This window comes from Protopterus annectens, chromosome 4.part1 (genome assembly GCF_019279795.1).
Source record: "Protopterus annectens isolate FY-2018-M chromosome 4.part1, PAN1.0, whole genome shotgun sequence".
In the NCBI taxonomy this organism is placed as follows: Eukaryota; Metazoa; Chordata; order Ceratodontiformes; family Protopteridae; genus Protopterus; species Protopterus annectens.
Window position 1 is genome coordinate 472,500,516 of NC_056734.1, and position 22,677 is coordinate 472,523,192.

Genomic DNA, 22,677 nt, shown 5'->3' on the forward strand with positions numbered 1-22,677 from the left:
ACCCCGGGGATCACTTCTGTGGTTCTGCTTGACAGGGGCACAGGAAAATAATTTTCTTGGGTGACGAAAGCCAGGGTACCTTTTTGGCTAGGCTTGTATAGGCCCTAGGGCCAATAGCCTAGTACCTACCTATGACCAACATTTTAAATAAATCACTCAAATGGTGAGAAATATGGTGTTAAAACATTACAGTGTTGAAATTATTTATTTAAATTGTTTTTGTTTTTATTTATTTCAAAGCTCAGCATTTACTGGAACACTTCTTATAGCATTTAGTGGTACACTATTAAGAAATTATACTTTAAAAGCAATTAAAACCACAAGTCTTTTATAAAAAAAGATGCATACTAAATTCAGAATGTATAACTGCATGCCCAACAATATTTGACTGACTTTAACCCTAGCTACAAATAAAAATGCATCTATTCAACAAGATATTCTCAACACATTTTCAGGACAAGGCACCTTGATGGTCAGACTTATAAAACACATTATACAAAAGCTATTAGCTCTTAGGACAAGTGCACAGTACAACGTCAAACTGGGCATGTCTGAAGTAAAATGCATTCGGCTACAGCATTTAAAGGACAGAAAATCTCACTTTTCTGACACGTATTATTTTTAGCTCTAACTTGAAAGCTTGAAAAGAATACACTAGTGTGTGTGTGTGTGTGTGTGTGTGTGTGTGTGTGTATGTATGTATGTATATATATATATATATATATATATATATATATATATATATATATATATATATATATGATTCCCCTTGACTTGATCAACACGCCAAAACACCGACGCTCAGAAGACAGACTCCAGAAGACCGACGAGACAGATGATCGACAAGGTGAAATATCGACAGCCGAAACACCGACATGGGCAACGTGTGAGCATGACTCGGTAAGTGTGCGATACTGAGGGATTTAGCATTAGGGAGCGGACAGGTAAGTGTGAGATAGTGATGGATTTAGGATTAGGGTGCGGGAAAGGTGAGTGTGCGGTAGTGCCGGACTTAGGGTGCAGGAAAGGTGAGTGTGCGGTAGTGTCGGAATTAGGGTGCGGGTAAGGTAAGTGTGCATTAGTGACGGAGTTTAGGTTTAAGGGCGGGTTAAGTGAGTTAGGGTTAGGGTGCGGGTAGGGTAAGTGTGCAATAGTGACGGACTGTAGGTTTAGTGGCAGGTTAAGTGAGTTAGGGTTAGGGTAGGGTAAGTGTGCGGTAGTGTCGGACCTTAGGGTTAGGGTTTGGGTTACGGTTAGTGCATGTATAGTTGTGTGTAATGTGTAGTTTACGTTTTGTGTGTCGGTGTTATGGTGTTCGGTTTTGTGAGTTGTCGGTTTTGTGCGTTTTCGGTCTTTTGGTGTCGGCTTTGTGATAGGGATCCATATTTTATATATATATATATATATATATATATATATATATATATATATATATATATATAGAGTACAGTTGTGTAAAATCTTATCATAGCTTTAGATGTCCTTCTCTTCTATATGATGCTGTTTTCCATAACATGAGGGAGTCTGCCTCTGGTTAAATCTTGTATGTCTGACCATTATACAAAAGTTAGCTGCTACTGCGAAGGTAAGTGCGTTGGCGCTCATCACTCAGCATACGTCAGTCATAAACAGACGTTGGGTTCAAAGCGGATGTCAGCATGCAACTGTCTCAGAACTGGATGCTGCCAAAACCACCGACAACAGAGTGGGTACTCAGGAGCCAGACAAGCATCAGGGGAAGGCAGGGTGGGAAACTATACAGTAGCATAGAGAAGAGAAGGACATCTAAAGTTATGCTAAGATTTTACACAACTATACTACGTCCTTCTATTCATGTGCTGCTGTATCCATAACATGAGGGAGTTGCAAAATCTCATGCTATTAAGAAGAGAGTGGAGGGACAGAGACATTCTCCACAAAGCCATGAAGGATGACCCTGGGAAATCCTGCTCTGGGCCTGGAAATAATGTCCAACTTGTAGTGTTTGGTGAAAGTGTGTACAGATGTACATGTAGCTACCTCCAAAATGGCATCTGTACCCAAACCCTTAGAGAATGCACCAGAGGAGGACACAGCCCTAGTGGAGTGTGCCTTCACTGGGAAGGGGAGCCTTTTGTACTCACCATAACGTTCCATGTGAGTTGTTCCTCTCGCCTTCATTCTTACAGATGGGTTTGGAGCCGATCCTCAGCTCCGAGTCGGCTAACTACAAATCTCGAGGTCTTCGGACAGCTCGAGGCCAAGTCCCTATCCCATGATGCACCTTGAGTTACCTCCGATCTTGTTTGCTGCCTCTAATAATACCATATGCCATTGTGTCACTTTTTAAGGTAAACATCACAGGAAAGATAAGGAGGGTGGGAAGTAAGAATGAAGGCGAGATGAATAACTCACATGGAACGTTACGGTGAGTACATAACTTCTTTATGTGAAGTTGTTCTATCTCACCGTTCATTCTTACAGATGGGTAGCGTCCCAAGCATCAACCTCCTCAGTTGGCTCATGGGAGTATGTCTCTCAGGACAGTAGAACCAAAGGAGGCCCTGTCGACTTTGTAATGAGTGATAAAGATATGAGGCTTTGACCAAGTGGCTGCTGCACAAATATTGTCTATTGGTAGCCTAGCTGAAAATGCAGAAGACGTGGACACAACTCTGGTAGAATGAGCCTTAATTTTGTGTTGTAGAGGTAAACTGGCAGCTGAGTAAGTGAAAGTGATGCAATCAGATAACCATTTTGATAGGGCTGTTTTTGCCACAGGCATGCCTTTTCTAGAATCTGAAAAGGAAACAAAAAGTTGTTCGGATATTCTGAATTCTTTGGTTCTATCTAGGTAAAATCTGAGCTGTCTGTGAACATCAAGTTTGTGCAGCATATACTCCAAATTGTTGGTGTGTTTAGGGAAAAACACTGGTAAATCTATAGTTTGGTTAAGGTTAGCTTCAGTACAAACTTTAGGTAAGAATGAAGGATTTGTTCGCAGTGAAACTCTGTCAGCATGAAACACCAAATACAGAGGTTTTATGGAAAAGGCTTGTAGTTCTGAGACTCTTCGAGCAGATGTGATGGCTACTAAAAAGATAGTCTTCCAAGACAAAAATTTCAAATCGCATGAAGAAGCTGGCTCAAAAGGTGGGAGAATAATGCGTGAGAGCATAAAATCTATGTTCCAGGGGGTATAAGGGGATTTAACTGGTGATCTAAGGTGGAAAGTCCCTTTGAGAAAGGCTTTGGATAGCTTGTGTGACATTATGTTAAAGCCTTCAGTACCAAGATGAAAATTAGAGATGGCAGCAAGCTGCACAAGAATTGTAGCTGCCACCGCTCCTTTGTTGAAAAGCATAGTCAAAAATTCTAATATAGAGGAAATAGAGGCTTGGTAACGGCCATCGTTATTCTGAGAAGCCCATATGGGAAATCTCTTCCATTTGCTGAGGTACAACTTCCTAGTAGAGGATTTATGAGAAGATATTAAGATCTGTTGGGTGTCGTTTGAGAGGTTATGGAACCTGGCTATGATGAGAATTGGAGCAGCCAAGCTGTCAATTTTAGGGACTGAAGGGAGGGATGAAGGGCCCCCGACGAGTGCATAAGAAAGTCCGGAACTAGGTCTAGAATCCAAGGCTCTTCCAACAGATGAGGTCGAAGGAAGGAGAACCAAATATGACGAGACCAATGAGGGTCTATTAGCATGATGGCCCTTTCCAGGGCTTTGGCTTTCTGTCATACTTTGGGTATCAGGGGAATTGGTGGAAATGCATATAAAGGAGACCCGGAGGCCAATCGTGTATGAGTGCGTCCCTTGGGGACTCTCCCAGAGGGGGTATCAGGGCAAAGTAGCTTTTGTATTTTGTGTTCATGGGGGATGCAAAGAGATCACAGCAAGGCTGCCCCCATTTGCAGAATATTCTTTCCACTATTTCTTTTTTGAGGGACCACTCTTGAGACAACAAAATTACCCTGCTCAGTTTGTCTGCAACCACGTTGGATTTCCCCGGGATGTGCTTTGCCATCAGAAGGCGCTGGGTGGATGTAGCCCACTGCCATACTCTTAGGGCCTCTCGACAAAGGGGATAGGACCTGGTTCCTCATTGTTTGTTTAAGTAGCAGACCACCGACATGTTGTCTTTCTGAATCGCAACTGTCCCCAGAGGGAGAGAGTCCTGAAAGTACTATAACGCCAAGAGTACCACTCTCATCTCCAGGACACTGATATGCAGATGTGTCTCTTGTTCGGTCCAAGTGCCTTGGGCTGTTCTTCCCTGAAAATGCCCCCCCGCCCCACCCAATCAGGGAAACATCCGTTGTCACCGTGGCTGATGGTGAGGGTAGGATAAAAGGACAACCTATCTTTACTTGGAGAGAGGTCAACCACCACCGAAGATCTTTTTTGCATGTGTTTGTTAGAATAATGAGGTGTGACATTGGGAGCTCTTGATAAGACCACTGCGTGAACAGAAGCCACTGTAGAACCCGCATGTGCATAAGACCCAATAGAATTGCTATTATTGCAGCTGCCATCATACCCAACAGTTTCAGCACTTCTGAGGCTGGCACCTTGTCTCTGGAAATTACCTTCAGAATTTGCTGACAAAGTACTGATATCCTTTCTAAAGGAAGTTTTAAAGTGGTGGTGGTGGTGTCCAAATCTGCTCTGATAAAAACGATATGCTGCGATGGTGACAAGATTTTTCTGAGTTTATGGTAATCCCTAGTTGATTGCAAAGAGTAAGTGTGGTGTCCCTGGCTTGTATAAGCTGATGCCTGGTGGTGGTGGAGAGGAGCCAATAGTCTAGTTACGGAAACACCTGGAATCCCAAATGCCTCAGGTGAGACGTGACCCACTGCCATACATTTGGTGAACACTCTAGGGGCTGTAGTGAGACCAAAGGGCAGACCTTGAAACTGGTAGCGATTGGCTCCCAGCTGGAAGTGCAGATGGATCCCTGGATGGTCTGGACATTTTTATGAGGTAGTACGCAGTACGCATCCTGGAGATCTATCGAGCACATCCAATGGTCTTTCCCTAAGAAGGGAAGTATCGACTGTAGTGTGACCATCTGGAACTTCTCCTTCTTGACAGATCTGTTTAGTCTGCTGAGGTCCAAAATAGGTCTCCAGTCCCCTGTCTTTTTTGGAACTAAAAAGAATCTTGAGTAAGTTCCGGATCCTATCTGGTCTGCTGGGACTGAATGGATGACTTTTTCTTTCTAGCAACCTTTGGACCTCTATTGTTGCTTGTTCCCTGTAACTGGGTGGAACGTCTGGGATTTTTGTTATCAAAGGGGGAGGAGTGGCGAAGGGGATAAAATATCCTCTGGAAATTATGTTTTGTACCCAGTTGTTGTTTATTTTTAGCCAGGCGTCTGGATACAAAGATAAGCGACTTCTGACTGCCTCCAGAGTAGGACAGTTGGGCCTCCTTTCAGGAGCGCTGGTAGGGCTTCCCAAAGAACTGGTCTCTCACCCTGATTTTGCGGACCGCCTCTGCCACGAGGGCGGCATCATCCATTATTGCCCCCTCCTCTGCCCCTGGAGGGGGGTTCACCACGTGTGTCCAGAAAGGCTCCTTGGGCTTTTCAGAACCACATCTTTCCTCCCTTCTGACCCTTGGGGTAGGGTCTGGTAGGGGTGGAAAAATGGACTCTGACAGCGGACAGAGTATTTCCTTCCTGCTCACACCTGGTCAGAGTTTCCTTAATTTTGGGCCCGATAAGAGAAGAGCCATCAAAAGGGGTGTTGACAAAGGATGACTTAAAGGGCTCCGCAAAGGAACATAAGTGCATCCAGGAGGGTCTCCTAAGAGCAATTCCTGTACCCGCTGCCCTACTCATACCATCAGCTGCATATGAAATCAGACGCGTGGAAGAGTTCACTACAGAATTAAGGGTAGCAAGCTGGGATGCAACCTTGTCTGTAGCTCCCTCAGTTACCGTACCCTGTAGAGTATCTCCAAGCTCTTTTAGGAGGTCTCTTTGCAGTCTTGTGAAATGTGTGAGGTAGTTCAGTGAACACATGGCGCTGAACTAAACATGCGCTTCCAGTATCTATCCATGATCCTAGAGTTTCTATTAGGAGGATGGACAGAGGAAGAAGTTTCCGACATCTCCTTTTAGTGGCTGCTGCCACCACCATGGCATCAACAGGCACTCCCTTTGTGAGAAAGGTCTTATCGTGAGGGGCAGAAATAAATTTATTGGGCCTCCTAGGGACAGGGCCCATGGTGTCCGGAGACTCCTACTCCCTTTGTGAGATCAACTCCATAAGCTCATCGAAGAGTAGACACACCCAAGAGGTGGAGGGCTGAGACCCAAAAGTTTTCAGGAAGACCGACTCATCCTCAGTAGGGTTGGTGGTCTTCCAGCCACCACTCTGCTTTAGGATTTCCAAGATATCTGTGAATGAGATATCTTCAGAGGGGGACCCTTCTGATTTATCCAAGTTGGTGTTAGACTCCTGCGGGGAGTCTAGATGCTTTGTCTTGCAAATTCTCTCCCTGGGAACCTAATCACTGGGAGCTTCTGGTGAGGTCTCGGAAGAGAAGGGACCACCCAGTGGGGCTTCCTGAGGCTCAGGGTCTCTACGCTTCAAAGGGATCTGTGAGGCAGAAGAAGATACAGGAGCTTTTAGGGAAGAGGTAGTTGGTCCTAAAGTTGTGGATGTCCTGGGAGACATTACTGTCCTCATGGCTTCAAAAGCACCTCTGTGCTGGTGGGAAGGAACCGCTGGATCCGAAGAAACAAATGATTCCCACAGCACCAGAACAGTGGGCTCCGATCCAGGGATAGGAGCTGAACTCTCTGAGCCAAGGCCCCATGAGGTAAAGTCGGAACCGAATGATCGGTGCGACTATCCTCCCTGGATCCGACCAGCGAGTGGCGGCTCCTAGACTCCTCGATGGGCTCCACGGAGGTCCGAGTAATCGGAACTGATGGCACTGGAGCAGGTGTCGGTTCCAAAGACTCCACAATCATCAGCTCCAACTCCTCTGGCACCAAAGGAATGGTATGGCTCATAGGAGGAAAGAAGAAGATGGAGAAACAGTTTTCGGTTCCGAAACCACTTGGATCAGAGGCGATAAAAATTTTGCAAATGCCGGTGCCTGTAACAACTTCTGTACCACACAATCCACATCCAAATCAGATAGGCTTATCGAGGGTGCCACTGATTGTAAGATCGGTGACTTAAGTACTTCGGAGACCGGCTCCGAAGGCTGTGGAGTCAACGTCAATATCTTTTTAGATGTTGTTGGATCCAAAACTCTATGCTCCGTAGAAGACTTAGCGGACTTAGAAGATTTCGGAGATTTACCAGCTTTATCATGGTCACTCAAAGCTTCCTGAAAAGATGATTTTATAAGCCCTCTGTCAATTAGTTTATTTTTTTTTTCTTTCATGCAGGACCCTGCTACTAAAAGAAAGTCAGATGGAACAACTCTCTGGTAAGTGCAGGGCACCCAAACAGTAAACACAATTGACGTGACTATCAGTCACAGACATTTTCTGTCCACACTTTGGACATTTTTTAAACCCAGACTTGAACAGTTTTTCTTTCTCCTGATCAGCCATAATAAGAAAATTTTAAATGCACACGAGAAACAACTATTAATAAAGATATTAAAGTCACACACACAAGTGTTCAACAAGTCCAAACAACACACCAGTAAAAGCTATAAACTACTAAGTACCTACTAAACACACTCTAATCTAGTAAACACTGTTATTAATACTTTTAAACTGTAAAAAGGCACACTAGAAAAAGGGGAAGGGAATATCTAAAGTCTTAATAAACGAAGGCTATAAATTACTAAAGAAAGTTAAGCTAAATAGTAGTTTTAGTAGTTCTAAAGATATACTTTGAAAGGAAACTTAAGCTACGTTGAAATATATATAAAGAAAGAAATTTTTCTCAAAGAAAAAAACTATACAGGCCCGAGCTGTGAAGAAACCAACGACCTGTTGCAGCGGCAAACTAGATCTAGGGTAACTCAAGGTGTATCATGGGATAGGGACTTGGCCTCAAGCTGTCTGAAGACCTCGAGCTTTGTAGTTGGCCGACTAGGAGCCTTTTAATACTTTTAAACTGTAAAAAGGCACACTAGAGAAAGGGGAAGGGAATTTCTAAAGCCTTAATAAACGAAGGCTATTCACTACTAAAGAAAGTTAGGCTAAATAGCAGTTTTGGTAGTTCTAAAGATATACTTTGAAAGGAAAATTAAGCTACGTTGATATATATATATATATATATATATATATATATATATATATAAAGAAAGACATTTTTCTCAAAGAAGAAAACTTTACTGGCCTGAGCTGTGAAAAAAACAATGACCTGTTGCAGCGCAAACTAGATCTCGGGTAACTCAAGGTGCATCATGGGATAGGGACTTGGCCTCAAGCTGTCTGAAGACCTCGAGCTTTGTAGTTGGCCGACTTAGAGCCAAGGATTGGCTCCGAATCCATCTGTAAGAATGAACGGTGAGCTAGAACAACTTCACGTGGAAATAGTTTTACTTATCTATGAGGAAATGGTTTGTTTGGAAACAGGGTTCCACAGGGCTCTTGGGTGGTAAGAGACAAACAGCCTATCAGATTTATGGATGAATTTGGTCTTGGCCAAATAGTATCAGAGTTGTCTATGTACATCCAAGGAGTGAAGGATCCTTTCAGCAGAGGTTTGAGGCAAGGGGAAGAAGGTAGGAAGACTGATGGCTTGATTCAGGGAAAGTTCATTAACAATTTGCATGAAGGATGGGTTAGTGATAAGCAAACCCTGTTCTTGTGGAAAACTGTGAAAAGGGGGAGGCCATGAGGGCTTGTAGTTTAGAAACCAGTCTGGCTGAAGTAATGGCCACCAGGAGGATACTTTTCCATACGCAGTGTTGGAGAGAGCAGTCCTTGGCTGGCTCAAAAGGCGGTAAGGTCAGCTTTTCCAAAACAAAATTAAGATCCCAAGGGGGAGGGGATGGGCTTCCTTGGCGGTCTAATGTGAAGTACTCCCTTTAAAAAGAGCTTAACTTCCAGTCTGGAAGCTAGAGAAGGGGCGAGAGGTAGGCATGCTGAGATGGCAGACAGATGAGCTTTAATAGAAGAGTATGACAAGCAAGAGTTCATCAGTTCACACAGGTAAGACAAAACCACTGGAAGTTCTACAGTCAGTGGTTAGAAATTTTGTTTCAGACACCAAACAGTAAACCTTTTCCCCTTGGAAAGATGGGATTTTCCAGTAGTGGGTTTTCTGGCTTTCTGCAGAACCTAAAGCATGTCCTCAGTGTAGCGGTGTCTGAAGGGAATCAGTGCCCTATCACCCACACTGCAAGGTTCAGGGTGGATATTTGGGGGTGTATGAGAGTTTCCTTCTCTTGTGTGAGCAGGTCCATCTTGTGGGGTAACTTGTGGTGATTGCCCTTGGCTAGATGATGTAGAAGGGGGAACCAGTGCTGTCTTGGGCAAAAGGGGGTCACCGACAAGATTTGTGGTTGTCCTCTCTAAATTTTCAGCAGAATGTTTTGTAAGAGTGGGAAGGGGGGCAATGCATAAGTGGACATCTCCTACCAAGGGAAGGAAAGAGCATCCACTCTCCACGCCCCGGGAGAGGGTATCCTGGTGCAGAAGGTTGGGAGTTGTCTGTTCAAGGGGAGGCAAAAAGGTCTACTAGAGGTATACCCCATTAATGGACCAGGTCCAGAAACACATCCCTGTTTAGCATCCATTCGTGGGATTAAGTCATGGTTCTGCTTACAGCATTTGCCATCACATTTTCTGCAGAGGGTATGTAGATGGCTAGGAGGTTTACATGACTTTATTGGGCAATTTCCTATGCCTGTAGAGCCAATCTGCATAGGAGGTAGGACTTTGTCCCCCCAGTTTGTTGATGTACCGCAGCACAGTGGTACTGTCTATATACCATCTCAGCACACCTGGAAGAATCTGATCCTTGAAAATTTGTAGGGCCAATATCAAGGCTCTCATTTCCTTGATATTGATGTGTTCCCTATGTTGGCCCAGGGTCCAAGTGTCTCTCACTCTCCATTCTCCTAAGGTTGTGCCCCAACCTGAGTCTGAGGCATCTATGTAAAGATTTTGGCCAGAAGGAAGGGGTAGCAGAGATCTATGCAGTCCACCAATTTAGTTCCCTGGCAAGGCAGGGAAGCAGGGTTACCATAAACTTCAAAGGGTGCAAGTGTGGTTTCCAGATTGTCCTCAAGTACCAGTGGAATTTTCTCATGTGTAGCCTTGCAAAGGGTACCATGGGAATGGTGGAGGCCATGAATCCCAGGAGCCTGAGGAACTCCCTGGCCAACAGGTCTTGGTGAGGGAGAACCTCCTGGAAATAGGATGTGAGGGACAGAATCTTGTCTGGAGGGAGACAGGCCATTTGTCCTCTTAAGATCCTGCACCCTAAAAACACATGATCCTGAGAGGGAGTGAGGGAGTATTTGTAAGGGTTTATGGTGATCCCCAGGCACCTCAAGATGGAGATGGTGAAATCTAGATGTTGCAGGACTAACTGTGGAGACGGTGCCTGAATAAGGATGTTGTCCAGGTAGGGGAAGAGATGGATCCCCTACATTCTGGCAAAGGCAATGACTGAGGCTAAGCACTTTGTGAACACTCTTGGAGCCATAGAGAGACCAAATGGCAAAGCACAGACCTCCAAATGAGCAGAACCTACAGAGAAACGAAGGAATTTCCTGTAGAGAGGGTGGACTGGGATACGTAAGTAGGCATCCTTTATATCCAAGAACACCATGAAGGCCTGACGGAGGATCAGGGGCAGGAGAGTAGGAAGGGTAAGCATGTGAAAGGAGGGGACCATGAGGAAAGTGTTTAGATGGGACAAATCCAAGACAGGTCTCCAGGGACCTTCTTTTCTGGTGACCAGGAACATCCTGGAGTAGAATCCCTTCCATCTTGATTGTGGTTGCATGTCTTGAATTCTGCCTTGAGAAAGCAGGGTGTGCAGAACTGGGGGAATGGAAGCCATTTGGTCTCGAAGGGGGTGAGGAATGCCTCTGAAGGCAGGCCTAGTTTCCCACACCATGAAGTAACCTAGTTTTATAACTGAAAGCACCCGAGTCCTGGATAACCTGTTTCCAAGCAGGGAAGGACCGGGAGAGGCGCATGGAGAGTGGGGTGTTTGAGCTTAAGACCTGTTAGTCACAGACTACCAGGCTTGGCCTGAAAAGGTTGTTTATGAACTGCAGGTGAGGGTGAAGACCTAGAGGGGGGTCTGCTTCCTTGAATCTTTTTTCCCCTTGGGTGGCATGTTCCTGGAAGACCTTCTCACAAAGGTAGTTTTAGCTGGATAGTTACTCTGGAAGCGGGTAAGCCAGCAGATAAAAATGTGCCTGAGGTCCTGCAGCTCCTTGCCCTTCTCTTGAAGGGCCATAAAGAGTTCAGCAACCGCTGATCCAAATAAAGCCTTGTTATCCAAGGGAGCATCCATGAGTTTTGACTTAATGTCATCAGGCAGAGGGTGTAGTCTATGCCAGGAATATCTCCTGATAACAGAACCTGTAGCTGCAGCCCTAGATGAAGCCTCCACTGCCTTATAAATACACTTAATGGATTGTCTAGTTACTTGACTGCAGAAATTTAAAAAATTTTAGACCTTAGCTTTGATAGGGGAATCAGAAAGGTCACCCAATTGTTTAACAGCATCAGTAAAAAGGGCCAAGGAGTATTTGGCCATATGAGTTTGGTAGCTTATAGCTCTCATAGCTTAAGTGGCAGAGGTGTATATTTTTTTGCCCAGTCTTTCCATAATTTTGCTTTCCTTGTCCAAAGGAAGTAGGGCAATGGAGGGGAGAAGTTTGGAAGTTTTACTTGCAGCCACAGAAATTGTGGATGGGTCTGCAGTAGGGGGCCTTGAAGAGGAATTTTGCATCTTCAGGGACTTCATAAAATCTGTCTGGGCATTTTGGTGCAGGGGGCAGAGAATCTGAGGCACTTGAGGCAGCTAGGAAGGCATCCAGAAAGGCAGGGTGCACAAGGGGGACTGCAGACGGATTGGGGGACTCCATGTGTAAGAGGTCATAATATCACTTTTGAGTCTCAGTAAGCCGAATGTAATCCCACTTAAAAAGTCCTTCATTTGCACTATAGTTTCCTCAAAGGTAACGTCTTCCCCTGGGGAATGCGTACCATTAGACTCCTCCTCTGGAGAAACATACCCCAGAGGGGAGGCAATTTGAGATGTGTAAGTCAGTGATTCATCCCCTGAAGAATCCTCTTCTTCAGACGAAACATCAGCACCTAGTTTGCTCTTAGAGGTAGAGACTGTAGGGTCTGGGCAGAGGCAGAGGACTGTCATAAAGCAAGGAAGACATTAAGAATGCCCTGAGTAAAGGCCTGCCAGTCAGGCGCCTGGTCAGACACTACAGATGGTTGAAAAGGAGCAATATGTTTAGATTTTTGCTTCTTCTTTTTGGGGACATCTGACATAGAAGTATCTGTTATGCGGTGCTGGGAAGGAGGACCGGATTGCCAGTCAGCACTCCACAATATCAGAGACAACATCCTCTCTGACTATTTGGGAAACCCCATGTGGGCCCTCGGAAATTATGAGCCTTGGTCCCCCCCCCCTCCCAGTGCCCAAGTCGGATGCCTGCGACTCCCTCTGGGACATGCTAGTGGCTTCTTTGATGGCTTCTTCCCGGGTACCCGTCAGTGGAAGGTCCGCAGCTTCTGACTCGGACTCCAGGCCTTCAGAGGCCTTGAGAGGTATGGTCAGAATAGAGGAAGCAGCAGTAGGTTCAGACAGAGATTTCTTGGCCTTTTTTGCAGGAGGCTCTTCCGATGTTGGGTCCATATCCTTGGCTAAGCGTGTCAAGTACTGATTCTCTAGGTATAATTTTAATGTGGCTAGACAGCTCCTAAGTGCTTTGGGAAAAAAGGTCTGACAGACTTCACAAGAGGTGTGGTCGTGCTCTTGGCCTAAACAGAATAGGCAGAGCTCGTGCAAGTCTTTATGTGGAATCAGCCTTCCACACTGACACTTCCCCTTTCTACCTGACATTAACCCACAACACAGTAGCAAAAAGGTCACCAAAACCCACTAGGGGTACTTATCTGAACAAACACAAAGTCACTTCTCCAAGCGAGCAATGACCAGCGCTGGCAGTCACACACAGGTGGCAAAAAAGTTCTGAGATGGGTGCATGCTGACATCCGCTTTTTACTCAACATCCGTTTATGACAGACGTACACTGAGGGATGAGGGCCGATGCACGTACCTTCGCAGTAGCAGCTAACATTTGTATAATGGCCGGACGTACGAGAGTCATCCAGAGGCAGACTCCCTCATATTATGGATACAGCAGCATATGAACAGAAGGACGCACACACACACACACACACACACACACACACACACACACACACACACACACACACACACACACACACACACACCATATACCAGAGTCCATCAGCATGAAAAAATATCAAATGTGTTTGCTAACTCTGAAATGAATGCCAAAAAAGCACCAAACTGGTTATATAGACCTTGTGATGGTACCTAACAATATAGTACATTATCTTGGAAACCATTTGAAATTTTCCAGAAGATTTCTCAGAAAAACAATTTAGTTCCAGGATGGTTTTAAGTAATTTCAAATATAAAGATACATACACAATCTTCTCTTTGTGTAATGGATGTTACTGCATAGACGTCTAAATTTAGGAGGGGGGGGGGGGTTACTTAAAAGACCAGTGACAGAAAAATTCCATTTTAAGGGAAATAGATTTGAATTTTACTTCTGATTACAAGGCACAATCTACTGACCCTAAATAAAATAAAAAGCATAAACAGCTTATATAAATAGGCCGTTCTATGGAATTATAACAGAATATTCAAATATAAAGTGAAGATGCCATTCTAGCCTTACAGATTTAAATGCAGCTCAGTGATGAATATGAAAGGGAGTGTTAGCTGTGGCATGTTTCCAGCTAGAAACGTTTCCTTTTCTGGAGAAATATGCATGATTACTTACTGCAGATACAATTATAACTCAATATACATATCTTTTAAACACATGGTCATCCCTAACCATGAAAAAGTCATATACTCACCCCAATGGAACCTGAATATAAACCAACCTGGCAGGATAACACACTCCAAGTTGGCCCATTAGTGTGACCTGCTAATACAAGATTATATTTCCTGAAAAGTGACATTTGCTAATAAAATGTATTGGATAACAACTTATATTTAGCTATAGTTAGCCATAAACTGTACTTAGTTTAAACAGTTAGCTGTACAGGTAATAGAAAATCTGCATGATGAATACTCAGTTTCACTTCACAATTCCCAAAGTGCTTTACTTCTTTCCTAAATGAACACTTCAAATGCTGGATAACATCATTTGCAGTGGCAATAAAAGCAGTTTCACAGATTACATTACACTAAAAGCATCACTTCCAGCTTCTACCACACAAAGACTACTGCAGCACAAATAGCCTGTTCAGATAGTGTTTACCTCCTGTCTACAAATAAAAGCTGTGGTGATTATTTTCACATATAGATTCTCACCTTTAAAACTCATGTTCACACTGACCCTGACAAACCAGATCAACAACTGTTCAACTAGGCTCAATTACTAGCAGTGGTAAGTTATTTTTATACCCAGACTAACTTCATCAAAGGTAATCAATTTCTGACGTCTGATGCTTGTGATCAAAGTGAAGAAATACTAAACAAAGTTATTATATTTCTCTCAAACACATCCACTGCCTCTCCGAACAAGCTACATTAATGATCATTTAACAACGATCAAGGATGTGTAATGTCCCTTGTTTTTATAAATTGCTCGATCCCTCCATCCCTGAAATATAAGATCTCTGATGTTGATAGTGATCAAAGTGAAAGAAACAACCACAATAATGCATTACATCTTGTAGCTACAGACAATTCATTAAAGTCTATCATAAAAGGGTTCTCATCCAGGAAAAAAGAGGTCATTGCTCCCCTCTACTCGACACTCATTAGACTCATTATAGAGTACAATGCCCCTTTTGGAATGTACCTCACAAGACATCTGCAGCAGCTGGAAAGGTAACAGAAGTACCTCACAAAGAGGATTACTGGCCATCATACAAATGCCCAACACTGACCGCCTCAAAAAACTCCAGCTTTACTCCGTAGCATATTGCCTACTCCGAGGTGATCCCTGCCTAACATATAAAGTTATGTCAAACCCATTGGACATGCTACACCTAAAGAAATCCCAATCTCGCCAAGCTACACTCTCTAGGGACCTAAACCTTGTCACCACAATAAACAGGACACGCTGGAGGAATAGATTCCTGTCCCAGAGACTTCCTATACTCTGGAACAAGCTACCCATCTATGTCAAGCAAAGTTCTTCATTAGCACTCCAAGAAAAATCTTGATGAGTGGATGGGAAATAGGAAATACACCCCGGGGATCACTTCTGTGTCTCTGCTCGACAGTGGCACAGGAAAATAACTTTCTTGGGTGGCGTAAACTATGGAACCTTGCTGGATAGGCTTACATAGGCCCTTGGGCTGATAGCCTAGTACCTACCTATGAACTAGCATAGGAGGTTGGACTCCACGGTACTTAGAGAAAATTAACATAAACATGAAGTGAACATGCAAATCACACACAGACAGTGACAGCAGATCAGTACTGAACCTTAGGTCCTGGAAGTGTACAGTAGAGCTCTTACTATGAAGCCACTAATGACTTTTGGGACCAAATTCAGTCCCACTGATTTGAAGGCTTACTCCCTGTGCCACTGCAGAGCAAATAGCTGATCAAGTTCCAGAATTTGTATGGTGCTAAGCCCAGGTTTCACTCCCAACAGTGGGTGCATAGGGCACCATTCTGACTAGTCTCTTGGTTGTCATACACTGACGAGAAAGATGACTGCCAACTAAAGAAGGGTACACCCACATGGGTAATCAAAGGACACAGCAGCCTCAGTGGACTTAAACAAGGTGCCATACAATGCTACAGGCTTAGACTCTTGTTACTTACCATTTGAATCTCTGCTAAGTGCCTGTGCTTTGTAACATCCAGCTCTCTTAACCATTCTGCAGTGAGGTCATCCTCGAACTATTCCTCTCTGGCACCAACATTCTTTGCAGGTCCCAGACAAAAGGGGTACCCTCCTCTTGACTTGCCCCTGGTGTTCCAGTAATTGCAAAACACCATTTAACCTAGGTTTCTTAGATACTGAATGTAAAAACATTACAAAGATACATATTTTTGACATACATACAACTGAGTGCATGAACTCACAATAAAAAATAAAACAAAAACAAAAATCAAAAGATCACATATATTCCAAAGCTTTGCAATCAAGTGTATAAGGTCCCTCAAAGTAAGATGTTATGTTATTTAAAGGTTTGCAGCACATTTATCAGAGGACAGTGACCCAGACTTTGCTACTGAACTCAATCCATTTGGGCCTAATATTACCTCAATTAATGTTTCACTGGCAGGTTACACCAACCCAGAGTAAAGATGTGCATCAGCAAATAGTGTAAAGTACATTGTCAAGCCATACTACTAATTATAGTGTTCAAATCCAGGCATGTCAAATGTCTTCTGTAATACTATCTAGTTCTACCAAATTGTCAGGATAACTGATCTCTCTATTTCTTTACTGCAAATTAAATAATCTGTTTTGACCCAAATGTTAAAAATGTAACCAATGACTGTTTTCTGATTATGTTTGTGTACGGTCTAACAAGGTAAAAACATCTGATTTATCTATTTACTAAGAAAATATCTCGTTGATGACAGCTCCATGAAATAAACAGTTATAGTCCTTCTACAGTCTGCAACACTCAATGGAATAAATTACCAATCATTACCAAAATGTATGTCTGCTAATGAAAGTCCTTACAACTGTCAAACCCAATCCTTAAACAGCGCTGTACTGGTCTAACCCAAGAATAATGCCATACTGGCTAATATATGTACCATGTGATTAGTTTGCTTGCTAAAGAGAGCCACTGTCACACATGCAAGCATTTCCAGGTGCATGCTATTAATTGATGAAAGCCTCAAGTAAATCAAAATGTTTGCAGAATCCATTAGTATATCAAATGCCCAGAAAGTTCTCAAACCTTCAATGGATATCTCAGGACAAAAGTTACCCAAAACTATAATGGACATATTATACACACTTAACTGAACATTTTACACGGAATGTTACAGTGTAAGCCTTATAATATTTTCATTTAACCAAATGCAAAAAAAAAACAAAGGGGGGGGGGGGAGAGAACATTCATTTTTTATAGTTTCTATATTAATGTGCAGTGATCAGTTATTCTAGAATCCAAAAGGTACTCCTGTGACATCAATTTACTTAAGAAAATCATGCTGCTTATTCATGGTACCTTTTGGATCTCCATGCTAATATGTTGAAAACACAAAATACTGTGCATGCAAATACATATGCGCGCACACACACAATATCTATCCACATACAAAGACATGCCAAACTCCATGCTGAGAAAAATAACAGACAACAGAAAGTATATCTTTGAATAAAGAAGCTAGAAAGACACAGAAAGCAGAAGTGATGCACACTGTAGAGAAGAATCAGACTTACTTTTAATAAGAAATGCAGGCTGAGGTGGACGAGGCGGGGGCTCCTCTGAAAAAAATGAACAAAGATAGAGCAAGACAGAAAAGAAAACTGAGGTAAAATTTCAGAATGAATGAGACCAGCTACTGTCAGAATACAGATGAAAAGTTCTAATACATAATCAAGGGGAAGTACATAATTTGAATAACAAAATGTAATAAACATGGCTATATGTAGGAAGCACTTCCACATGGTAATGATGGGGCTCATTCTGCTTAATAGTAAAGGGCTCATTCACAGTTTAACAGTAACAGAGGCATAAATGAATACAACAAAAGCAGCCTCATTCAGACTATAAAAATATATTTTATTTACTTATAATTTATTAATTGTATAAGGGGACTTGCCAAATTAACCTTTCTAGCCATCACTGTAGCCAGTGGCAGGATCTCATATCAAGTTATTAGTATAGGCATAAAAAAACGGCAATTGTAGAAAAAAAAATATTAGACATATACTATACATACTGACATGCAACAATAAAAAATATGACAGTTCTAAGTAATTGTTACCACAGTCATAAAAAGTGAAGAAAGATGCAAAAACCAAACAGTAAAGATGCCAAGTAAGACAGAAAGTAGTTTAGAGAAAATTAAAGGAATATCTGTTGTTTAGGAGATGGGGAAGGATAGAAGAATGTTTAAAAGTACAGAAACAGCGAGGTACACTAAAGAAAGCTAACTGAACAAGTAAAAGTAATCAAGCAGAAAAAGCAGTCAATCTAGTACCCCTGCTCTAACTGCAAAGAAATGTGAGGTAGAGATGCCTGGTCTAATTATGATTTAAGTGTCTGAATGAAGTTAGCATTTCCAATACTAGATATGAGCTAACTCCATATTGCTGGCCCTGTTTTACAAAAGTACATTCTACAATTTCAAGCCCAAAGATGTGTTTTACAATGCCTTCCATGGTCTTGCATTCTCAGTATGCATAGTAGCTGATCAATATTATGCCAGTACCATACAGGACAGTACATGTAATATGTACAGCACAGCATGAGTCTGTGTGCTTAATAAAGGATTTTTCAACTGCAAACAGACTATCTACCCTGCTTGGATTACTTCTGAATACCTACTACTGTTAGTGGTTCTGCATAATATTAATAACATTTCAAAATAAGTTTTTATTTTTTGATTTAGGACGTTTTTAAGTTCGCTACTTCTACTACCATTTTCTGACTTTTATCTGCTATTTAATATATAGTGATTAACTAGACAAACAGGAACGGAAAAACATCCACACGGAGAAATTCCTTACACTGTTTTGTGTTTGATATTTGGAAACTTCGGCACTTCAAATTTGTAAAGCGAGAATACATTTCCCAGTCCCCAGCCCTGGATCTGTCACTACATGGTGCAATCACTGCTTCATCTGTTCTGCAAATTAGCTTTATTGGCTTACTTTTCCAAGATATTTCCTCATATGCTTTTGAATTTCCTCTTCCTGTTTCTACTGAGGTACATATGACCTTAAGCACCATATCATGGCCTGCATTACACAATGTCTGCCAATGATCAGATACTTGTATAAGGAAGTTTTTCCTCAAAATATCTGACCTGCAGGCCTGAATAATTTTTGTTATGCTATTCTATATAGTATTCAACATACTCTGTTACATTAGAAGAGACTGCAGAATTGGAGGCACCAACCCAGCTAGTATGCCAGTGAGAGATAAACAAAAGTTATGTACTTACTATAATGATGCACCTGTATTGCCTCTTTCTGTCTTTCCTAAACCAATGAGCTTCAGATCTGTCCTCTGATCCAACTTCAGACACGTTTCAGACTATGATCCATAGCTCAGGCTCTTCCCCTTATCCATAATTCTCTCCAAATCCCAACATTACCTCAGATTGAGTTTGGCTACTACCTTATCTATATATATTTATAGGTGTGTGTGTGTGTGTGTGTGTGTGTGTGTGTGTGTGTGTGTGTGTGTGCACGTGCGTGTGCATGTGCATGTGTATGTGTGTATATGTATATCTTCTGGAGCTGTAGCAGGGAAAACAACATTCTATGTAAACTAAAGGACATACCAGAAATCTACATAAAGGTCTTCCATGAAATGGAAAAATTGAAAGGGGAATGGAGAGAGGGAGGTTGAGGAAGAACAGAAAGAGACAACGCAGACGCATTGTTATGGAGAGTACATAACTTTTGTATCTGATGTTGTCTTTTCCATCTCTTCTTCAACCAATAGGACAGAATCCCAAGACACTTGAATCCCAGAGTGGTCTTCATGGAAGATTAATCCACAGGATGGTGGAATCGAAAGCCACCCTTACTCTGGAACAAACATCCATTTGTAGTGAGGAATAAATGTATGAGCAGTGCACCAGATAGCAGCGCAAATACTGGCAATTGATGTTGTAGACAAAAAGGCAGAAGAAATGGGAACTGATCATGTTGAATGTTTTTGGTAAACGCAAGATTTTGTTATTTCTGAGAAATACAGCTTCCCAGCCAACTAGTCAATGTAACTTTCTACAGAGCTTGACACAATTTTGTTTTAGGAAAGGAGACAAATAACTGGTCTTCCTTCCTGAAGGACTTTGTTCTGTGAAGGAAGAATCGCAACTGTCTATGGACATCCACCAAATGAAGCCTATATTTTCCTTTATTAGTAAAGTTAGGGAAAAAATGTGGCAAATTAATAGCTAGATTGAGTGCTGCCCCTGATGCCACCTTAGGTAGAAAAGAAGGACTGGTGTGTAAGAAACTCTGTCTTTATGAAAAACAACAGAAGGAAGAAGCTGTTGCAAAAAAGAGTAAAATCCCAAGATTGGCGGAACTCCCTGGTCAGCCTCAGCAAGAAGCTGAGAGCCCTCATAAAATCATCCAAAGCCAGTTATGAAAATAAAATCACCATCAATTCCAAAGACAACCACAAAGCATTCTACAGCTGTGTCAAAAATCTCAATGGCAACACTCAGATCTGCTCGGAGATACGGCACAGTGGCACTAAATATACAGAACCAACCGATATTGCCAACATCCTAGCAGATAGGTTCAGTGCTAACTTTACCTCTCACTCACCCTCCAAAGAGCCCATCTTAATAGCAGAAAAATGCAAAGACTCTGTAATCACGGATGAAGAAGTAAAGACCACAGTCTCAAAAACCAAGAACATAGCATCCATGGGACCAGACAACATCCCAGGCTGCATACTGCACAAACTACAGAACGAACTGGCACCCCACCTAAGTACCATGTTCAATCATAGCCTCACCTCAGGCAATGTGCCTACTGAATGGCGCATAGCGACGGTTATCCCACTTCACAAAGGGGGTGTCATCATGGACCCCAGAAACTACTGCCCCATTAGCCTGATGAGCCTGGTCTGCAAGGCCATGGAACGTATCATCTTGGAGCTTATAAACAAAGACATAGGTAGCCTCCAAACCCTGGACCACACTCAGTTTGGATTTGTAAAAGGTAGATCATGTCTACTAAACCTGATTGACTTCTTTGAAGCAGTCACTAGAGCCGCAGATGAGGGCAAGGTAGTGCATACAGCCTATCTTGGCTTTTGACACCATCCCCCACTCTGGAATTATAGATAAACTCACTAAACTGGGCATAAATCCCTATATCACAAGATGGGTGGCCAACTGGCTAACTGACAGAACCCACACAGTATAAATAGCTGACTCCAAGTCTGACTTCAGACCAGTGACGAGTGGAGTACCACATGGTTTGGTCCTGGGTCCTCTCCTGTTTGGCATCTACTTCTCTGAAGTGCAGGCCAACACAGAAGGTCTTTGCTTAACAAAGTCTGCAGATGACTGCAAACTGGGAGCCATAACAGAATCACCTAATGATGTAGACATTCTACAAAAGGGCCTTACAGAGGCAGATGCTTGGTGTCAAAGTCATGGCCTCAAGCTCAATGCCAAGAAGTGCACTGTCATCCCCTTTGGGAAAAACTAGGTACCCACGAGCTACCACACAGACGGTAGCTCGCTAAACACTGAAAGTGTGATAAGAGATCTAGGGACACAGGTGGACAGTAGTCTCTCCTTTGATAACCACATCTCCACAGTAATCAGGAAATCCTTCTACGTGGCATACCTCATCACAAAAGGGTTCTCATCTAGAAAAAAGGAAGTCATTGTTCCTCTCTACTCATCCCTCATCAGAACCATTATAGAGTACAATGCCCCGTTTGGCATGTATCTCACAAGGCACCTACAATTGGAAAGGCCACAGAAATACCTCACTAAGAGGATCACTGGCCTCAAACAGATGCAATACGCAGACAGTGTAAAAAAACTCCAGATCTACTCTGCCTAACATACAAAGCTATGTCAAACCCATAGCTGCTGGACATACTACACTTAAAGAAACCCCAATTTCTCTGAACTACACTCTCCAGGGACCTAAACCTTGTCACCACAATAGAACATGCTGGAGGGATAGATTCCTGTCCCAGAGACTTCCCATACTCTGGAACAAACTATCCATTCATGTCAAGCAAAGCTCCTCATTGGCCCTCTAAGAAAAATCTTGACGACTGGATGGGAAATAGAAAATTCACTCCGGGGATCATTTCTGCAGCACTGCTTGACAGGGGCACAGGAAAATAAGTTTCTTGGGTAGCGAAAGCTAGGGAACCTTTTTGGCTAGGCTTATATAGGCCCCAGGACCTACCTATGAATATATGGTGACTGACAAGACAAGACATGGAGTTCTGATACTCTTCTGGATGATGCAATAGCCACCAGAAAAACAGTTTTCCATAACAGGAACTTTAGGTCCACTTTGGCTGCTGGTTCAAATGGAGACTGGACTGTGTTAATGCTTGTAGAAGCACAATAAGGTCCCATCGTGGAGTAGGGCCCTTTGACAGGCGGTCAGAGAAGAAAAGTACTCTTGAGAAAGGCTTTACACAATTTAAGAGAGGCCAGAAATGAATGCTTCTTACTTGTGGAAATCAGACATTACAGCTGACTGAACTTTATTTGTGGACTATAAAACTGAGGGAAGGAATTGTAACACTGCTGATACAGAGGGTGAAAAAGGATCTAAATGTCTCTCAGAAGCCCATATGG

The 22,677-nt window shown here is 42.8% G+C and overlaps 1 protein-coding gene across 3 annotated transcripts in view; it reads right to left on the reverse strand.

Annotated features, from left to right (window-relative positions):
- TNK2 (tyrosine kinase non receptor 2) overlaps positions 1 to 22,677 on the reverse strand; it is a 1,226,346-nt gene that overhangs the window by 280,077 nt on the left and 923,592 nt on the right. For 2 of the 3 annotated variants that reach the window (XM_044070286.1, XM_044070284.1), the window contains exon 12: positions 17,591 to 17,635. The exons of the other annotated variant lie outside the window; for it this stretch is intronic. In XM_044070286.1, the coding sequence (XP_043926221.1) occupies positions 17,591 to 17,635 (45 nt within the window). The remainder of the gene's footprint in view (positions 1 to 17,590; positions 17,636 to 22,677) is intronic. 3 annotated transcript variants of the gene reach the window in all.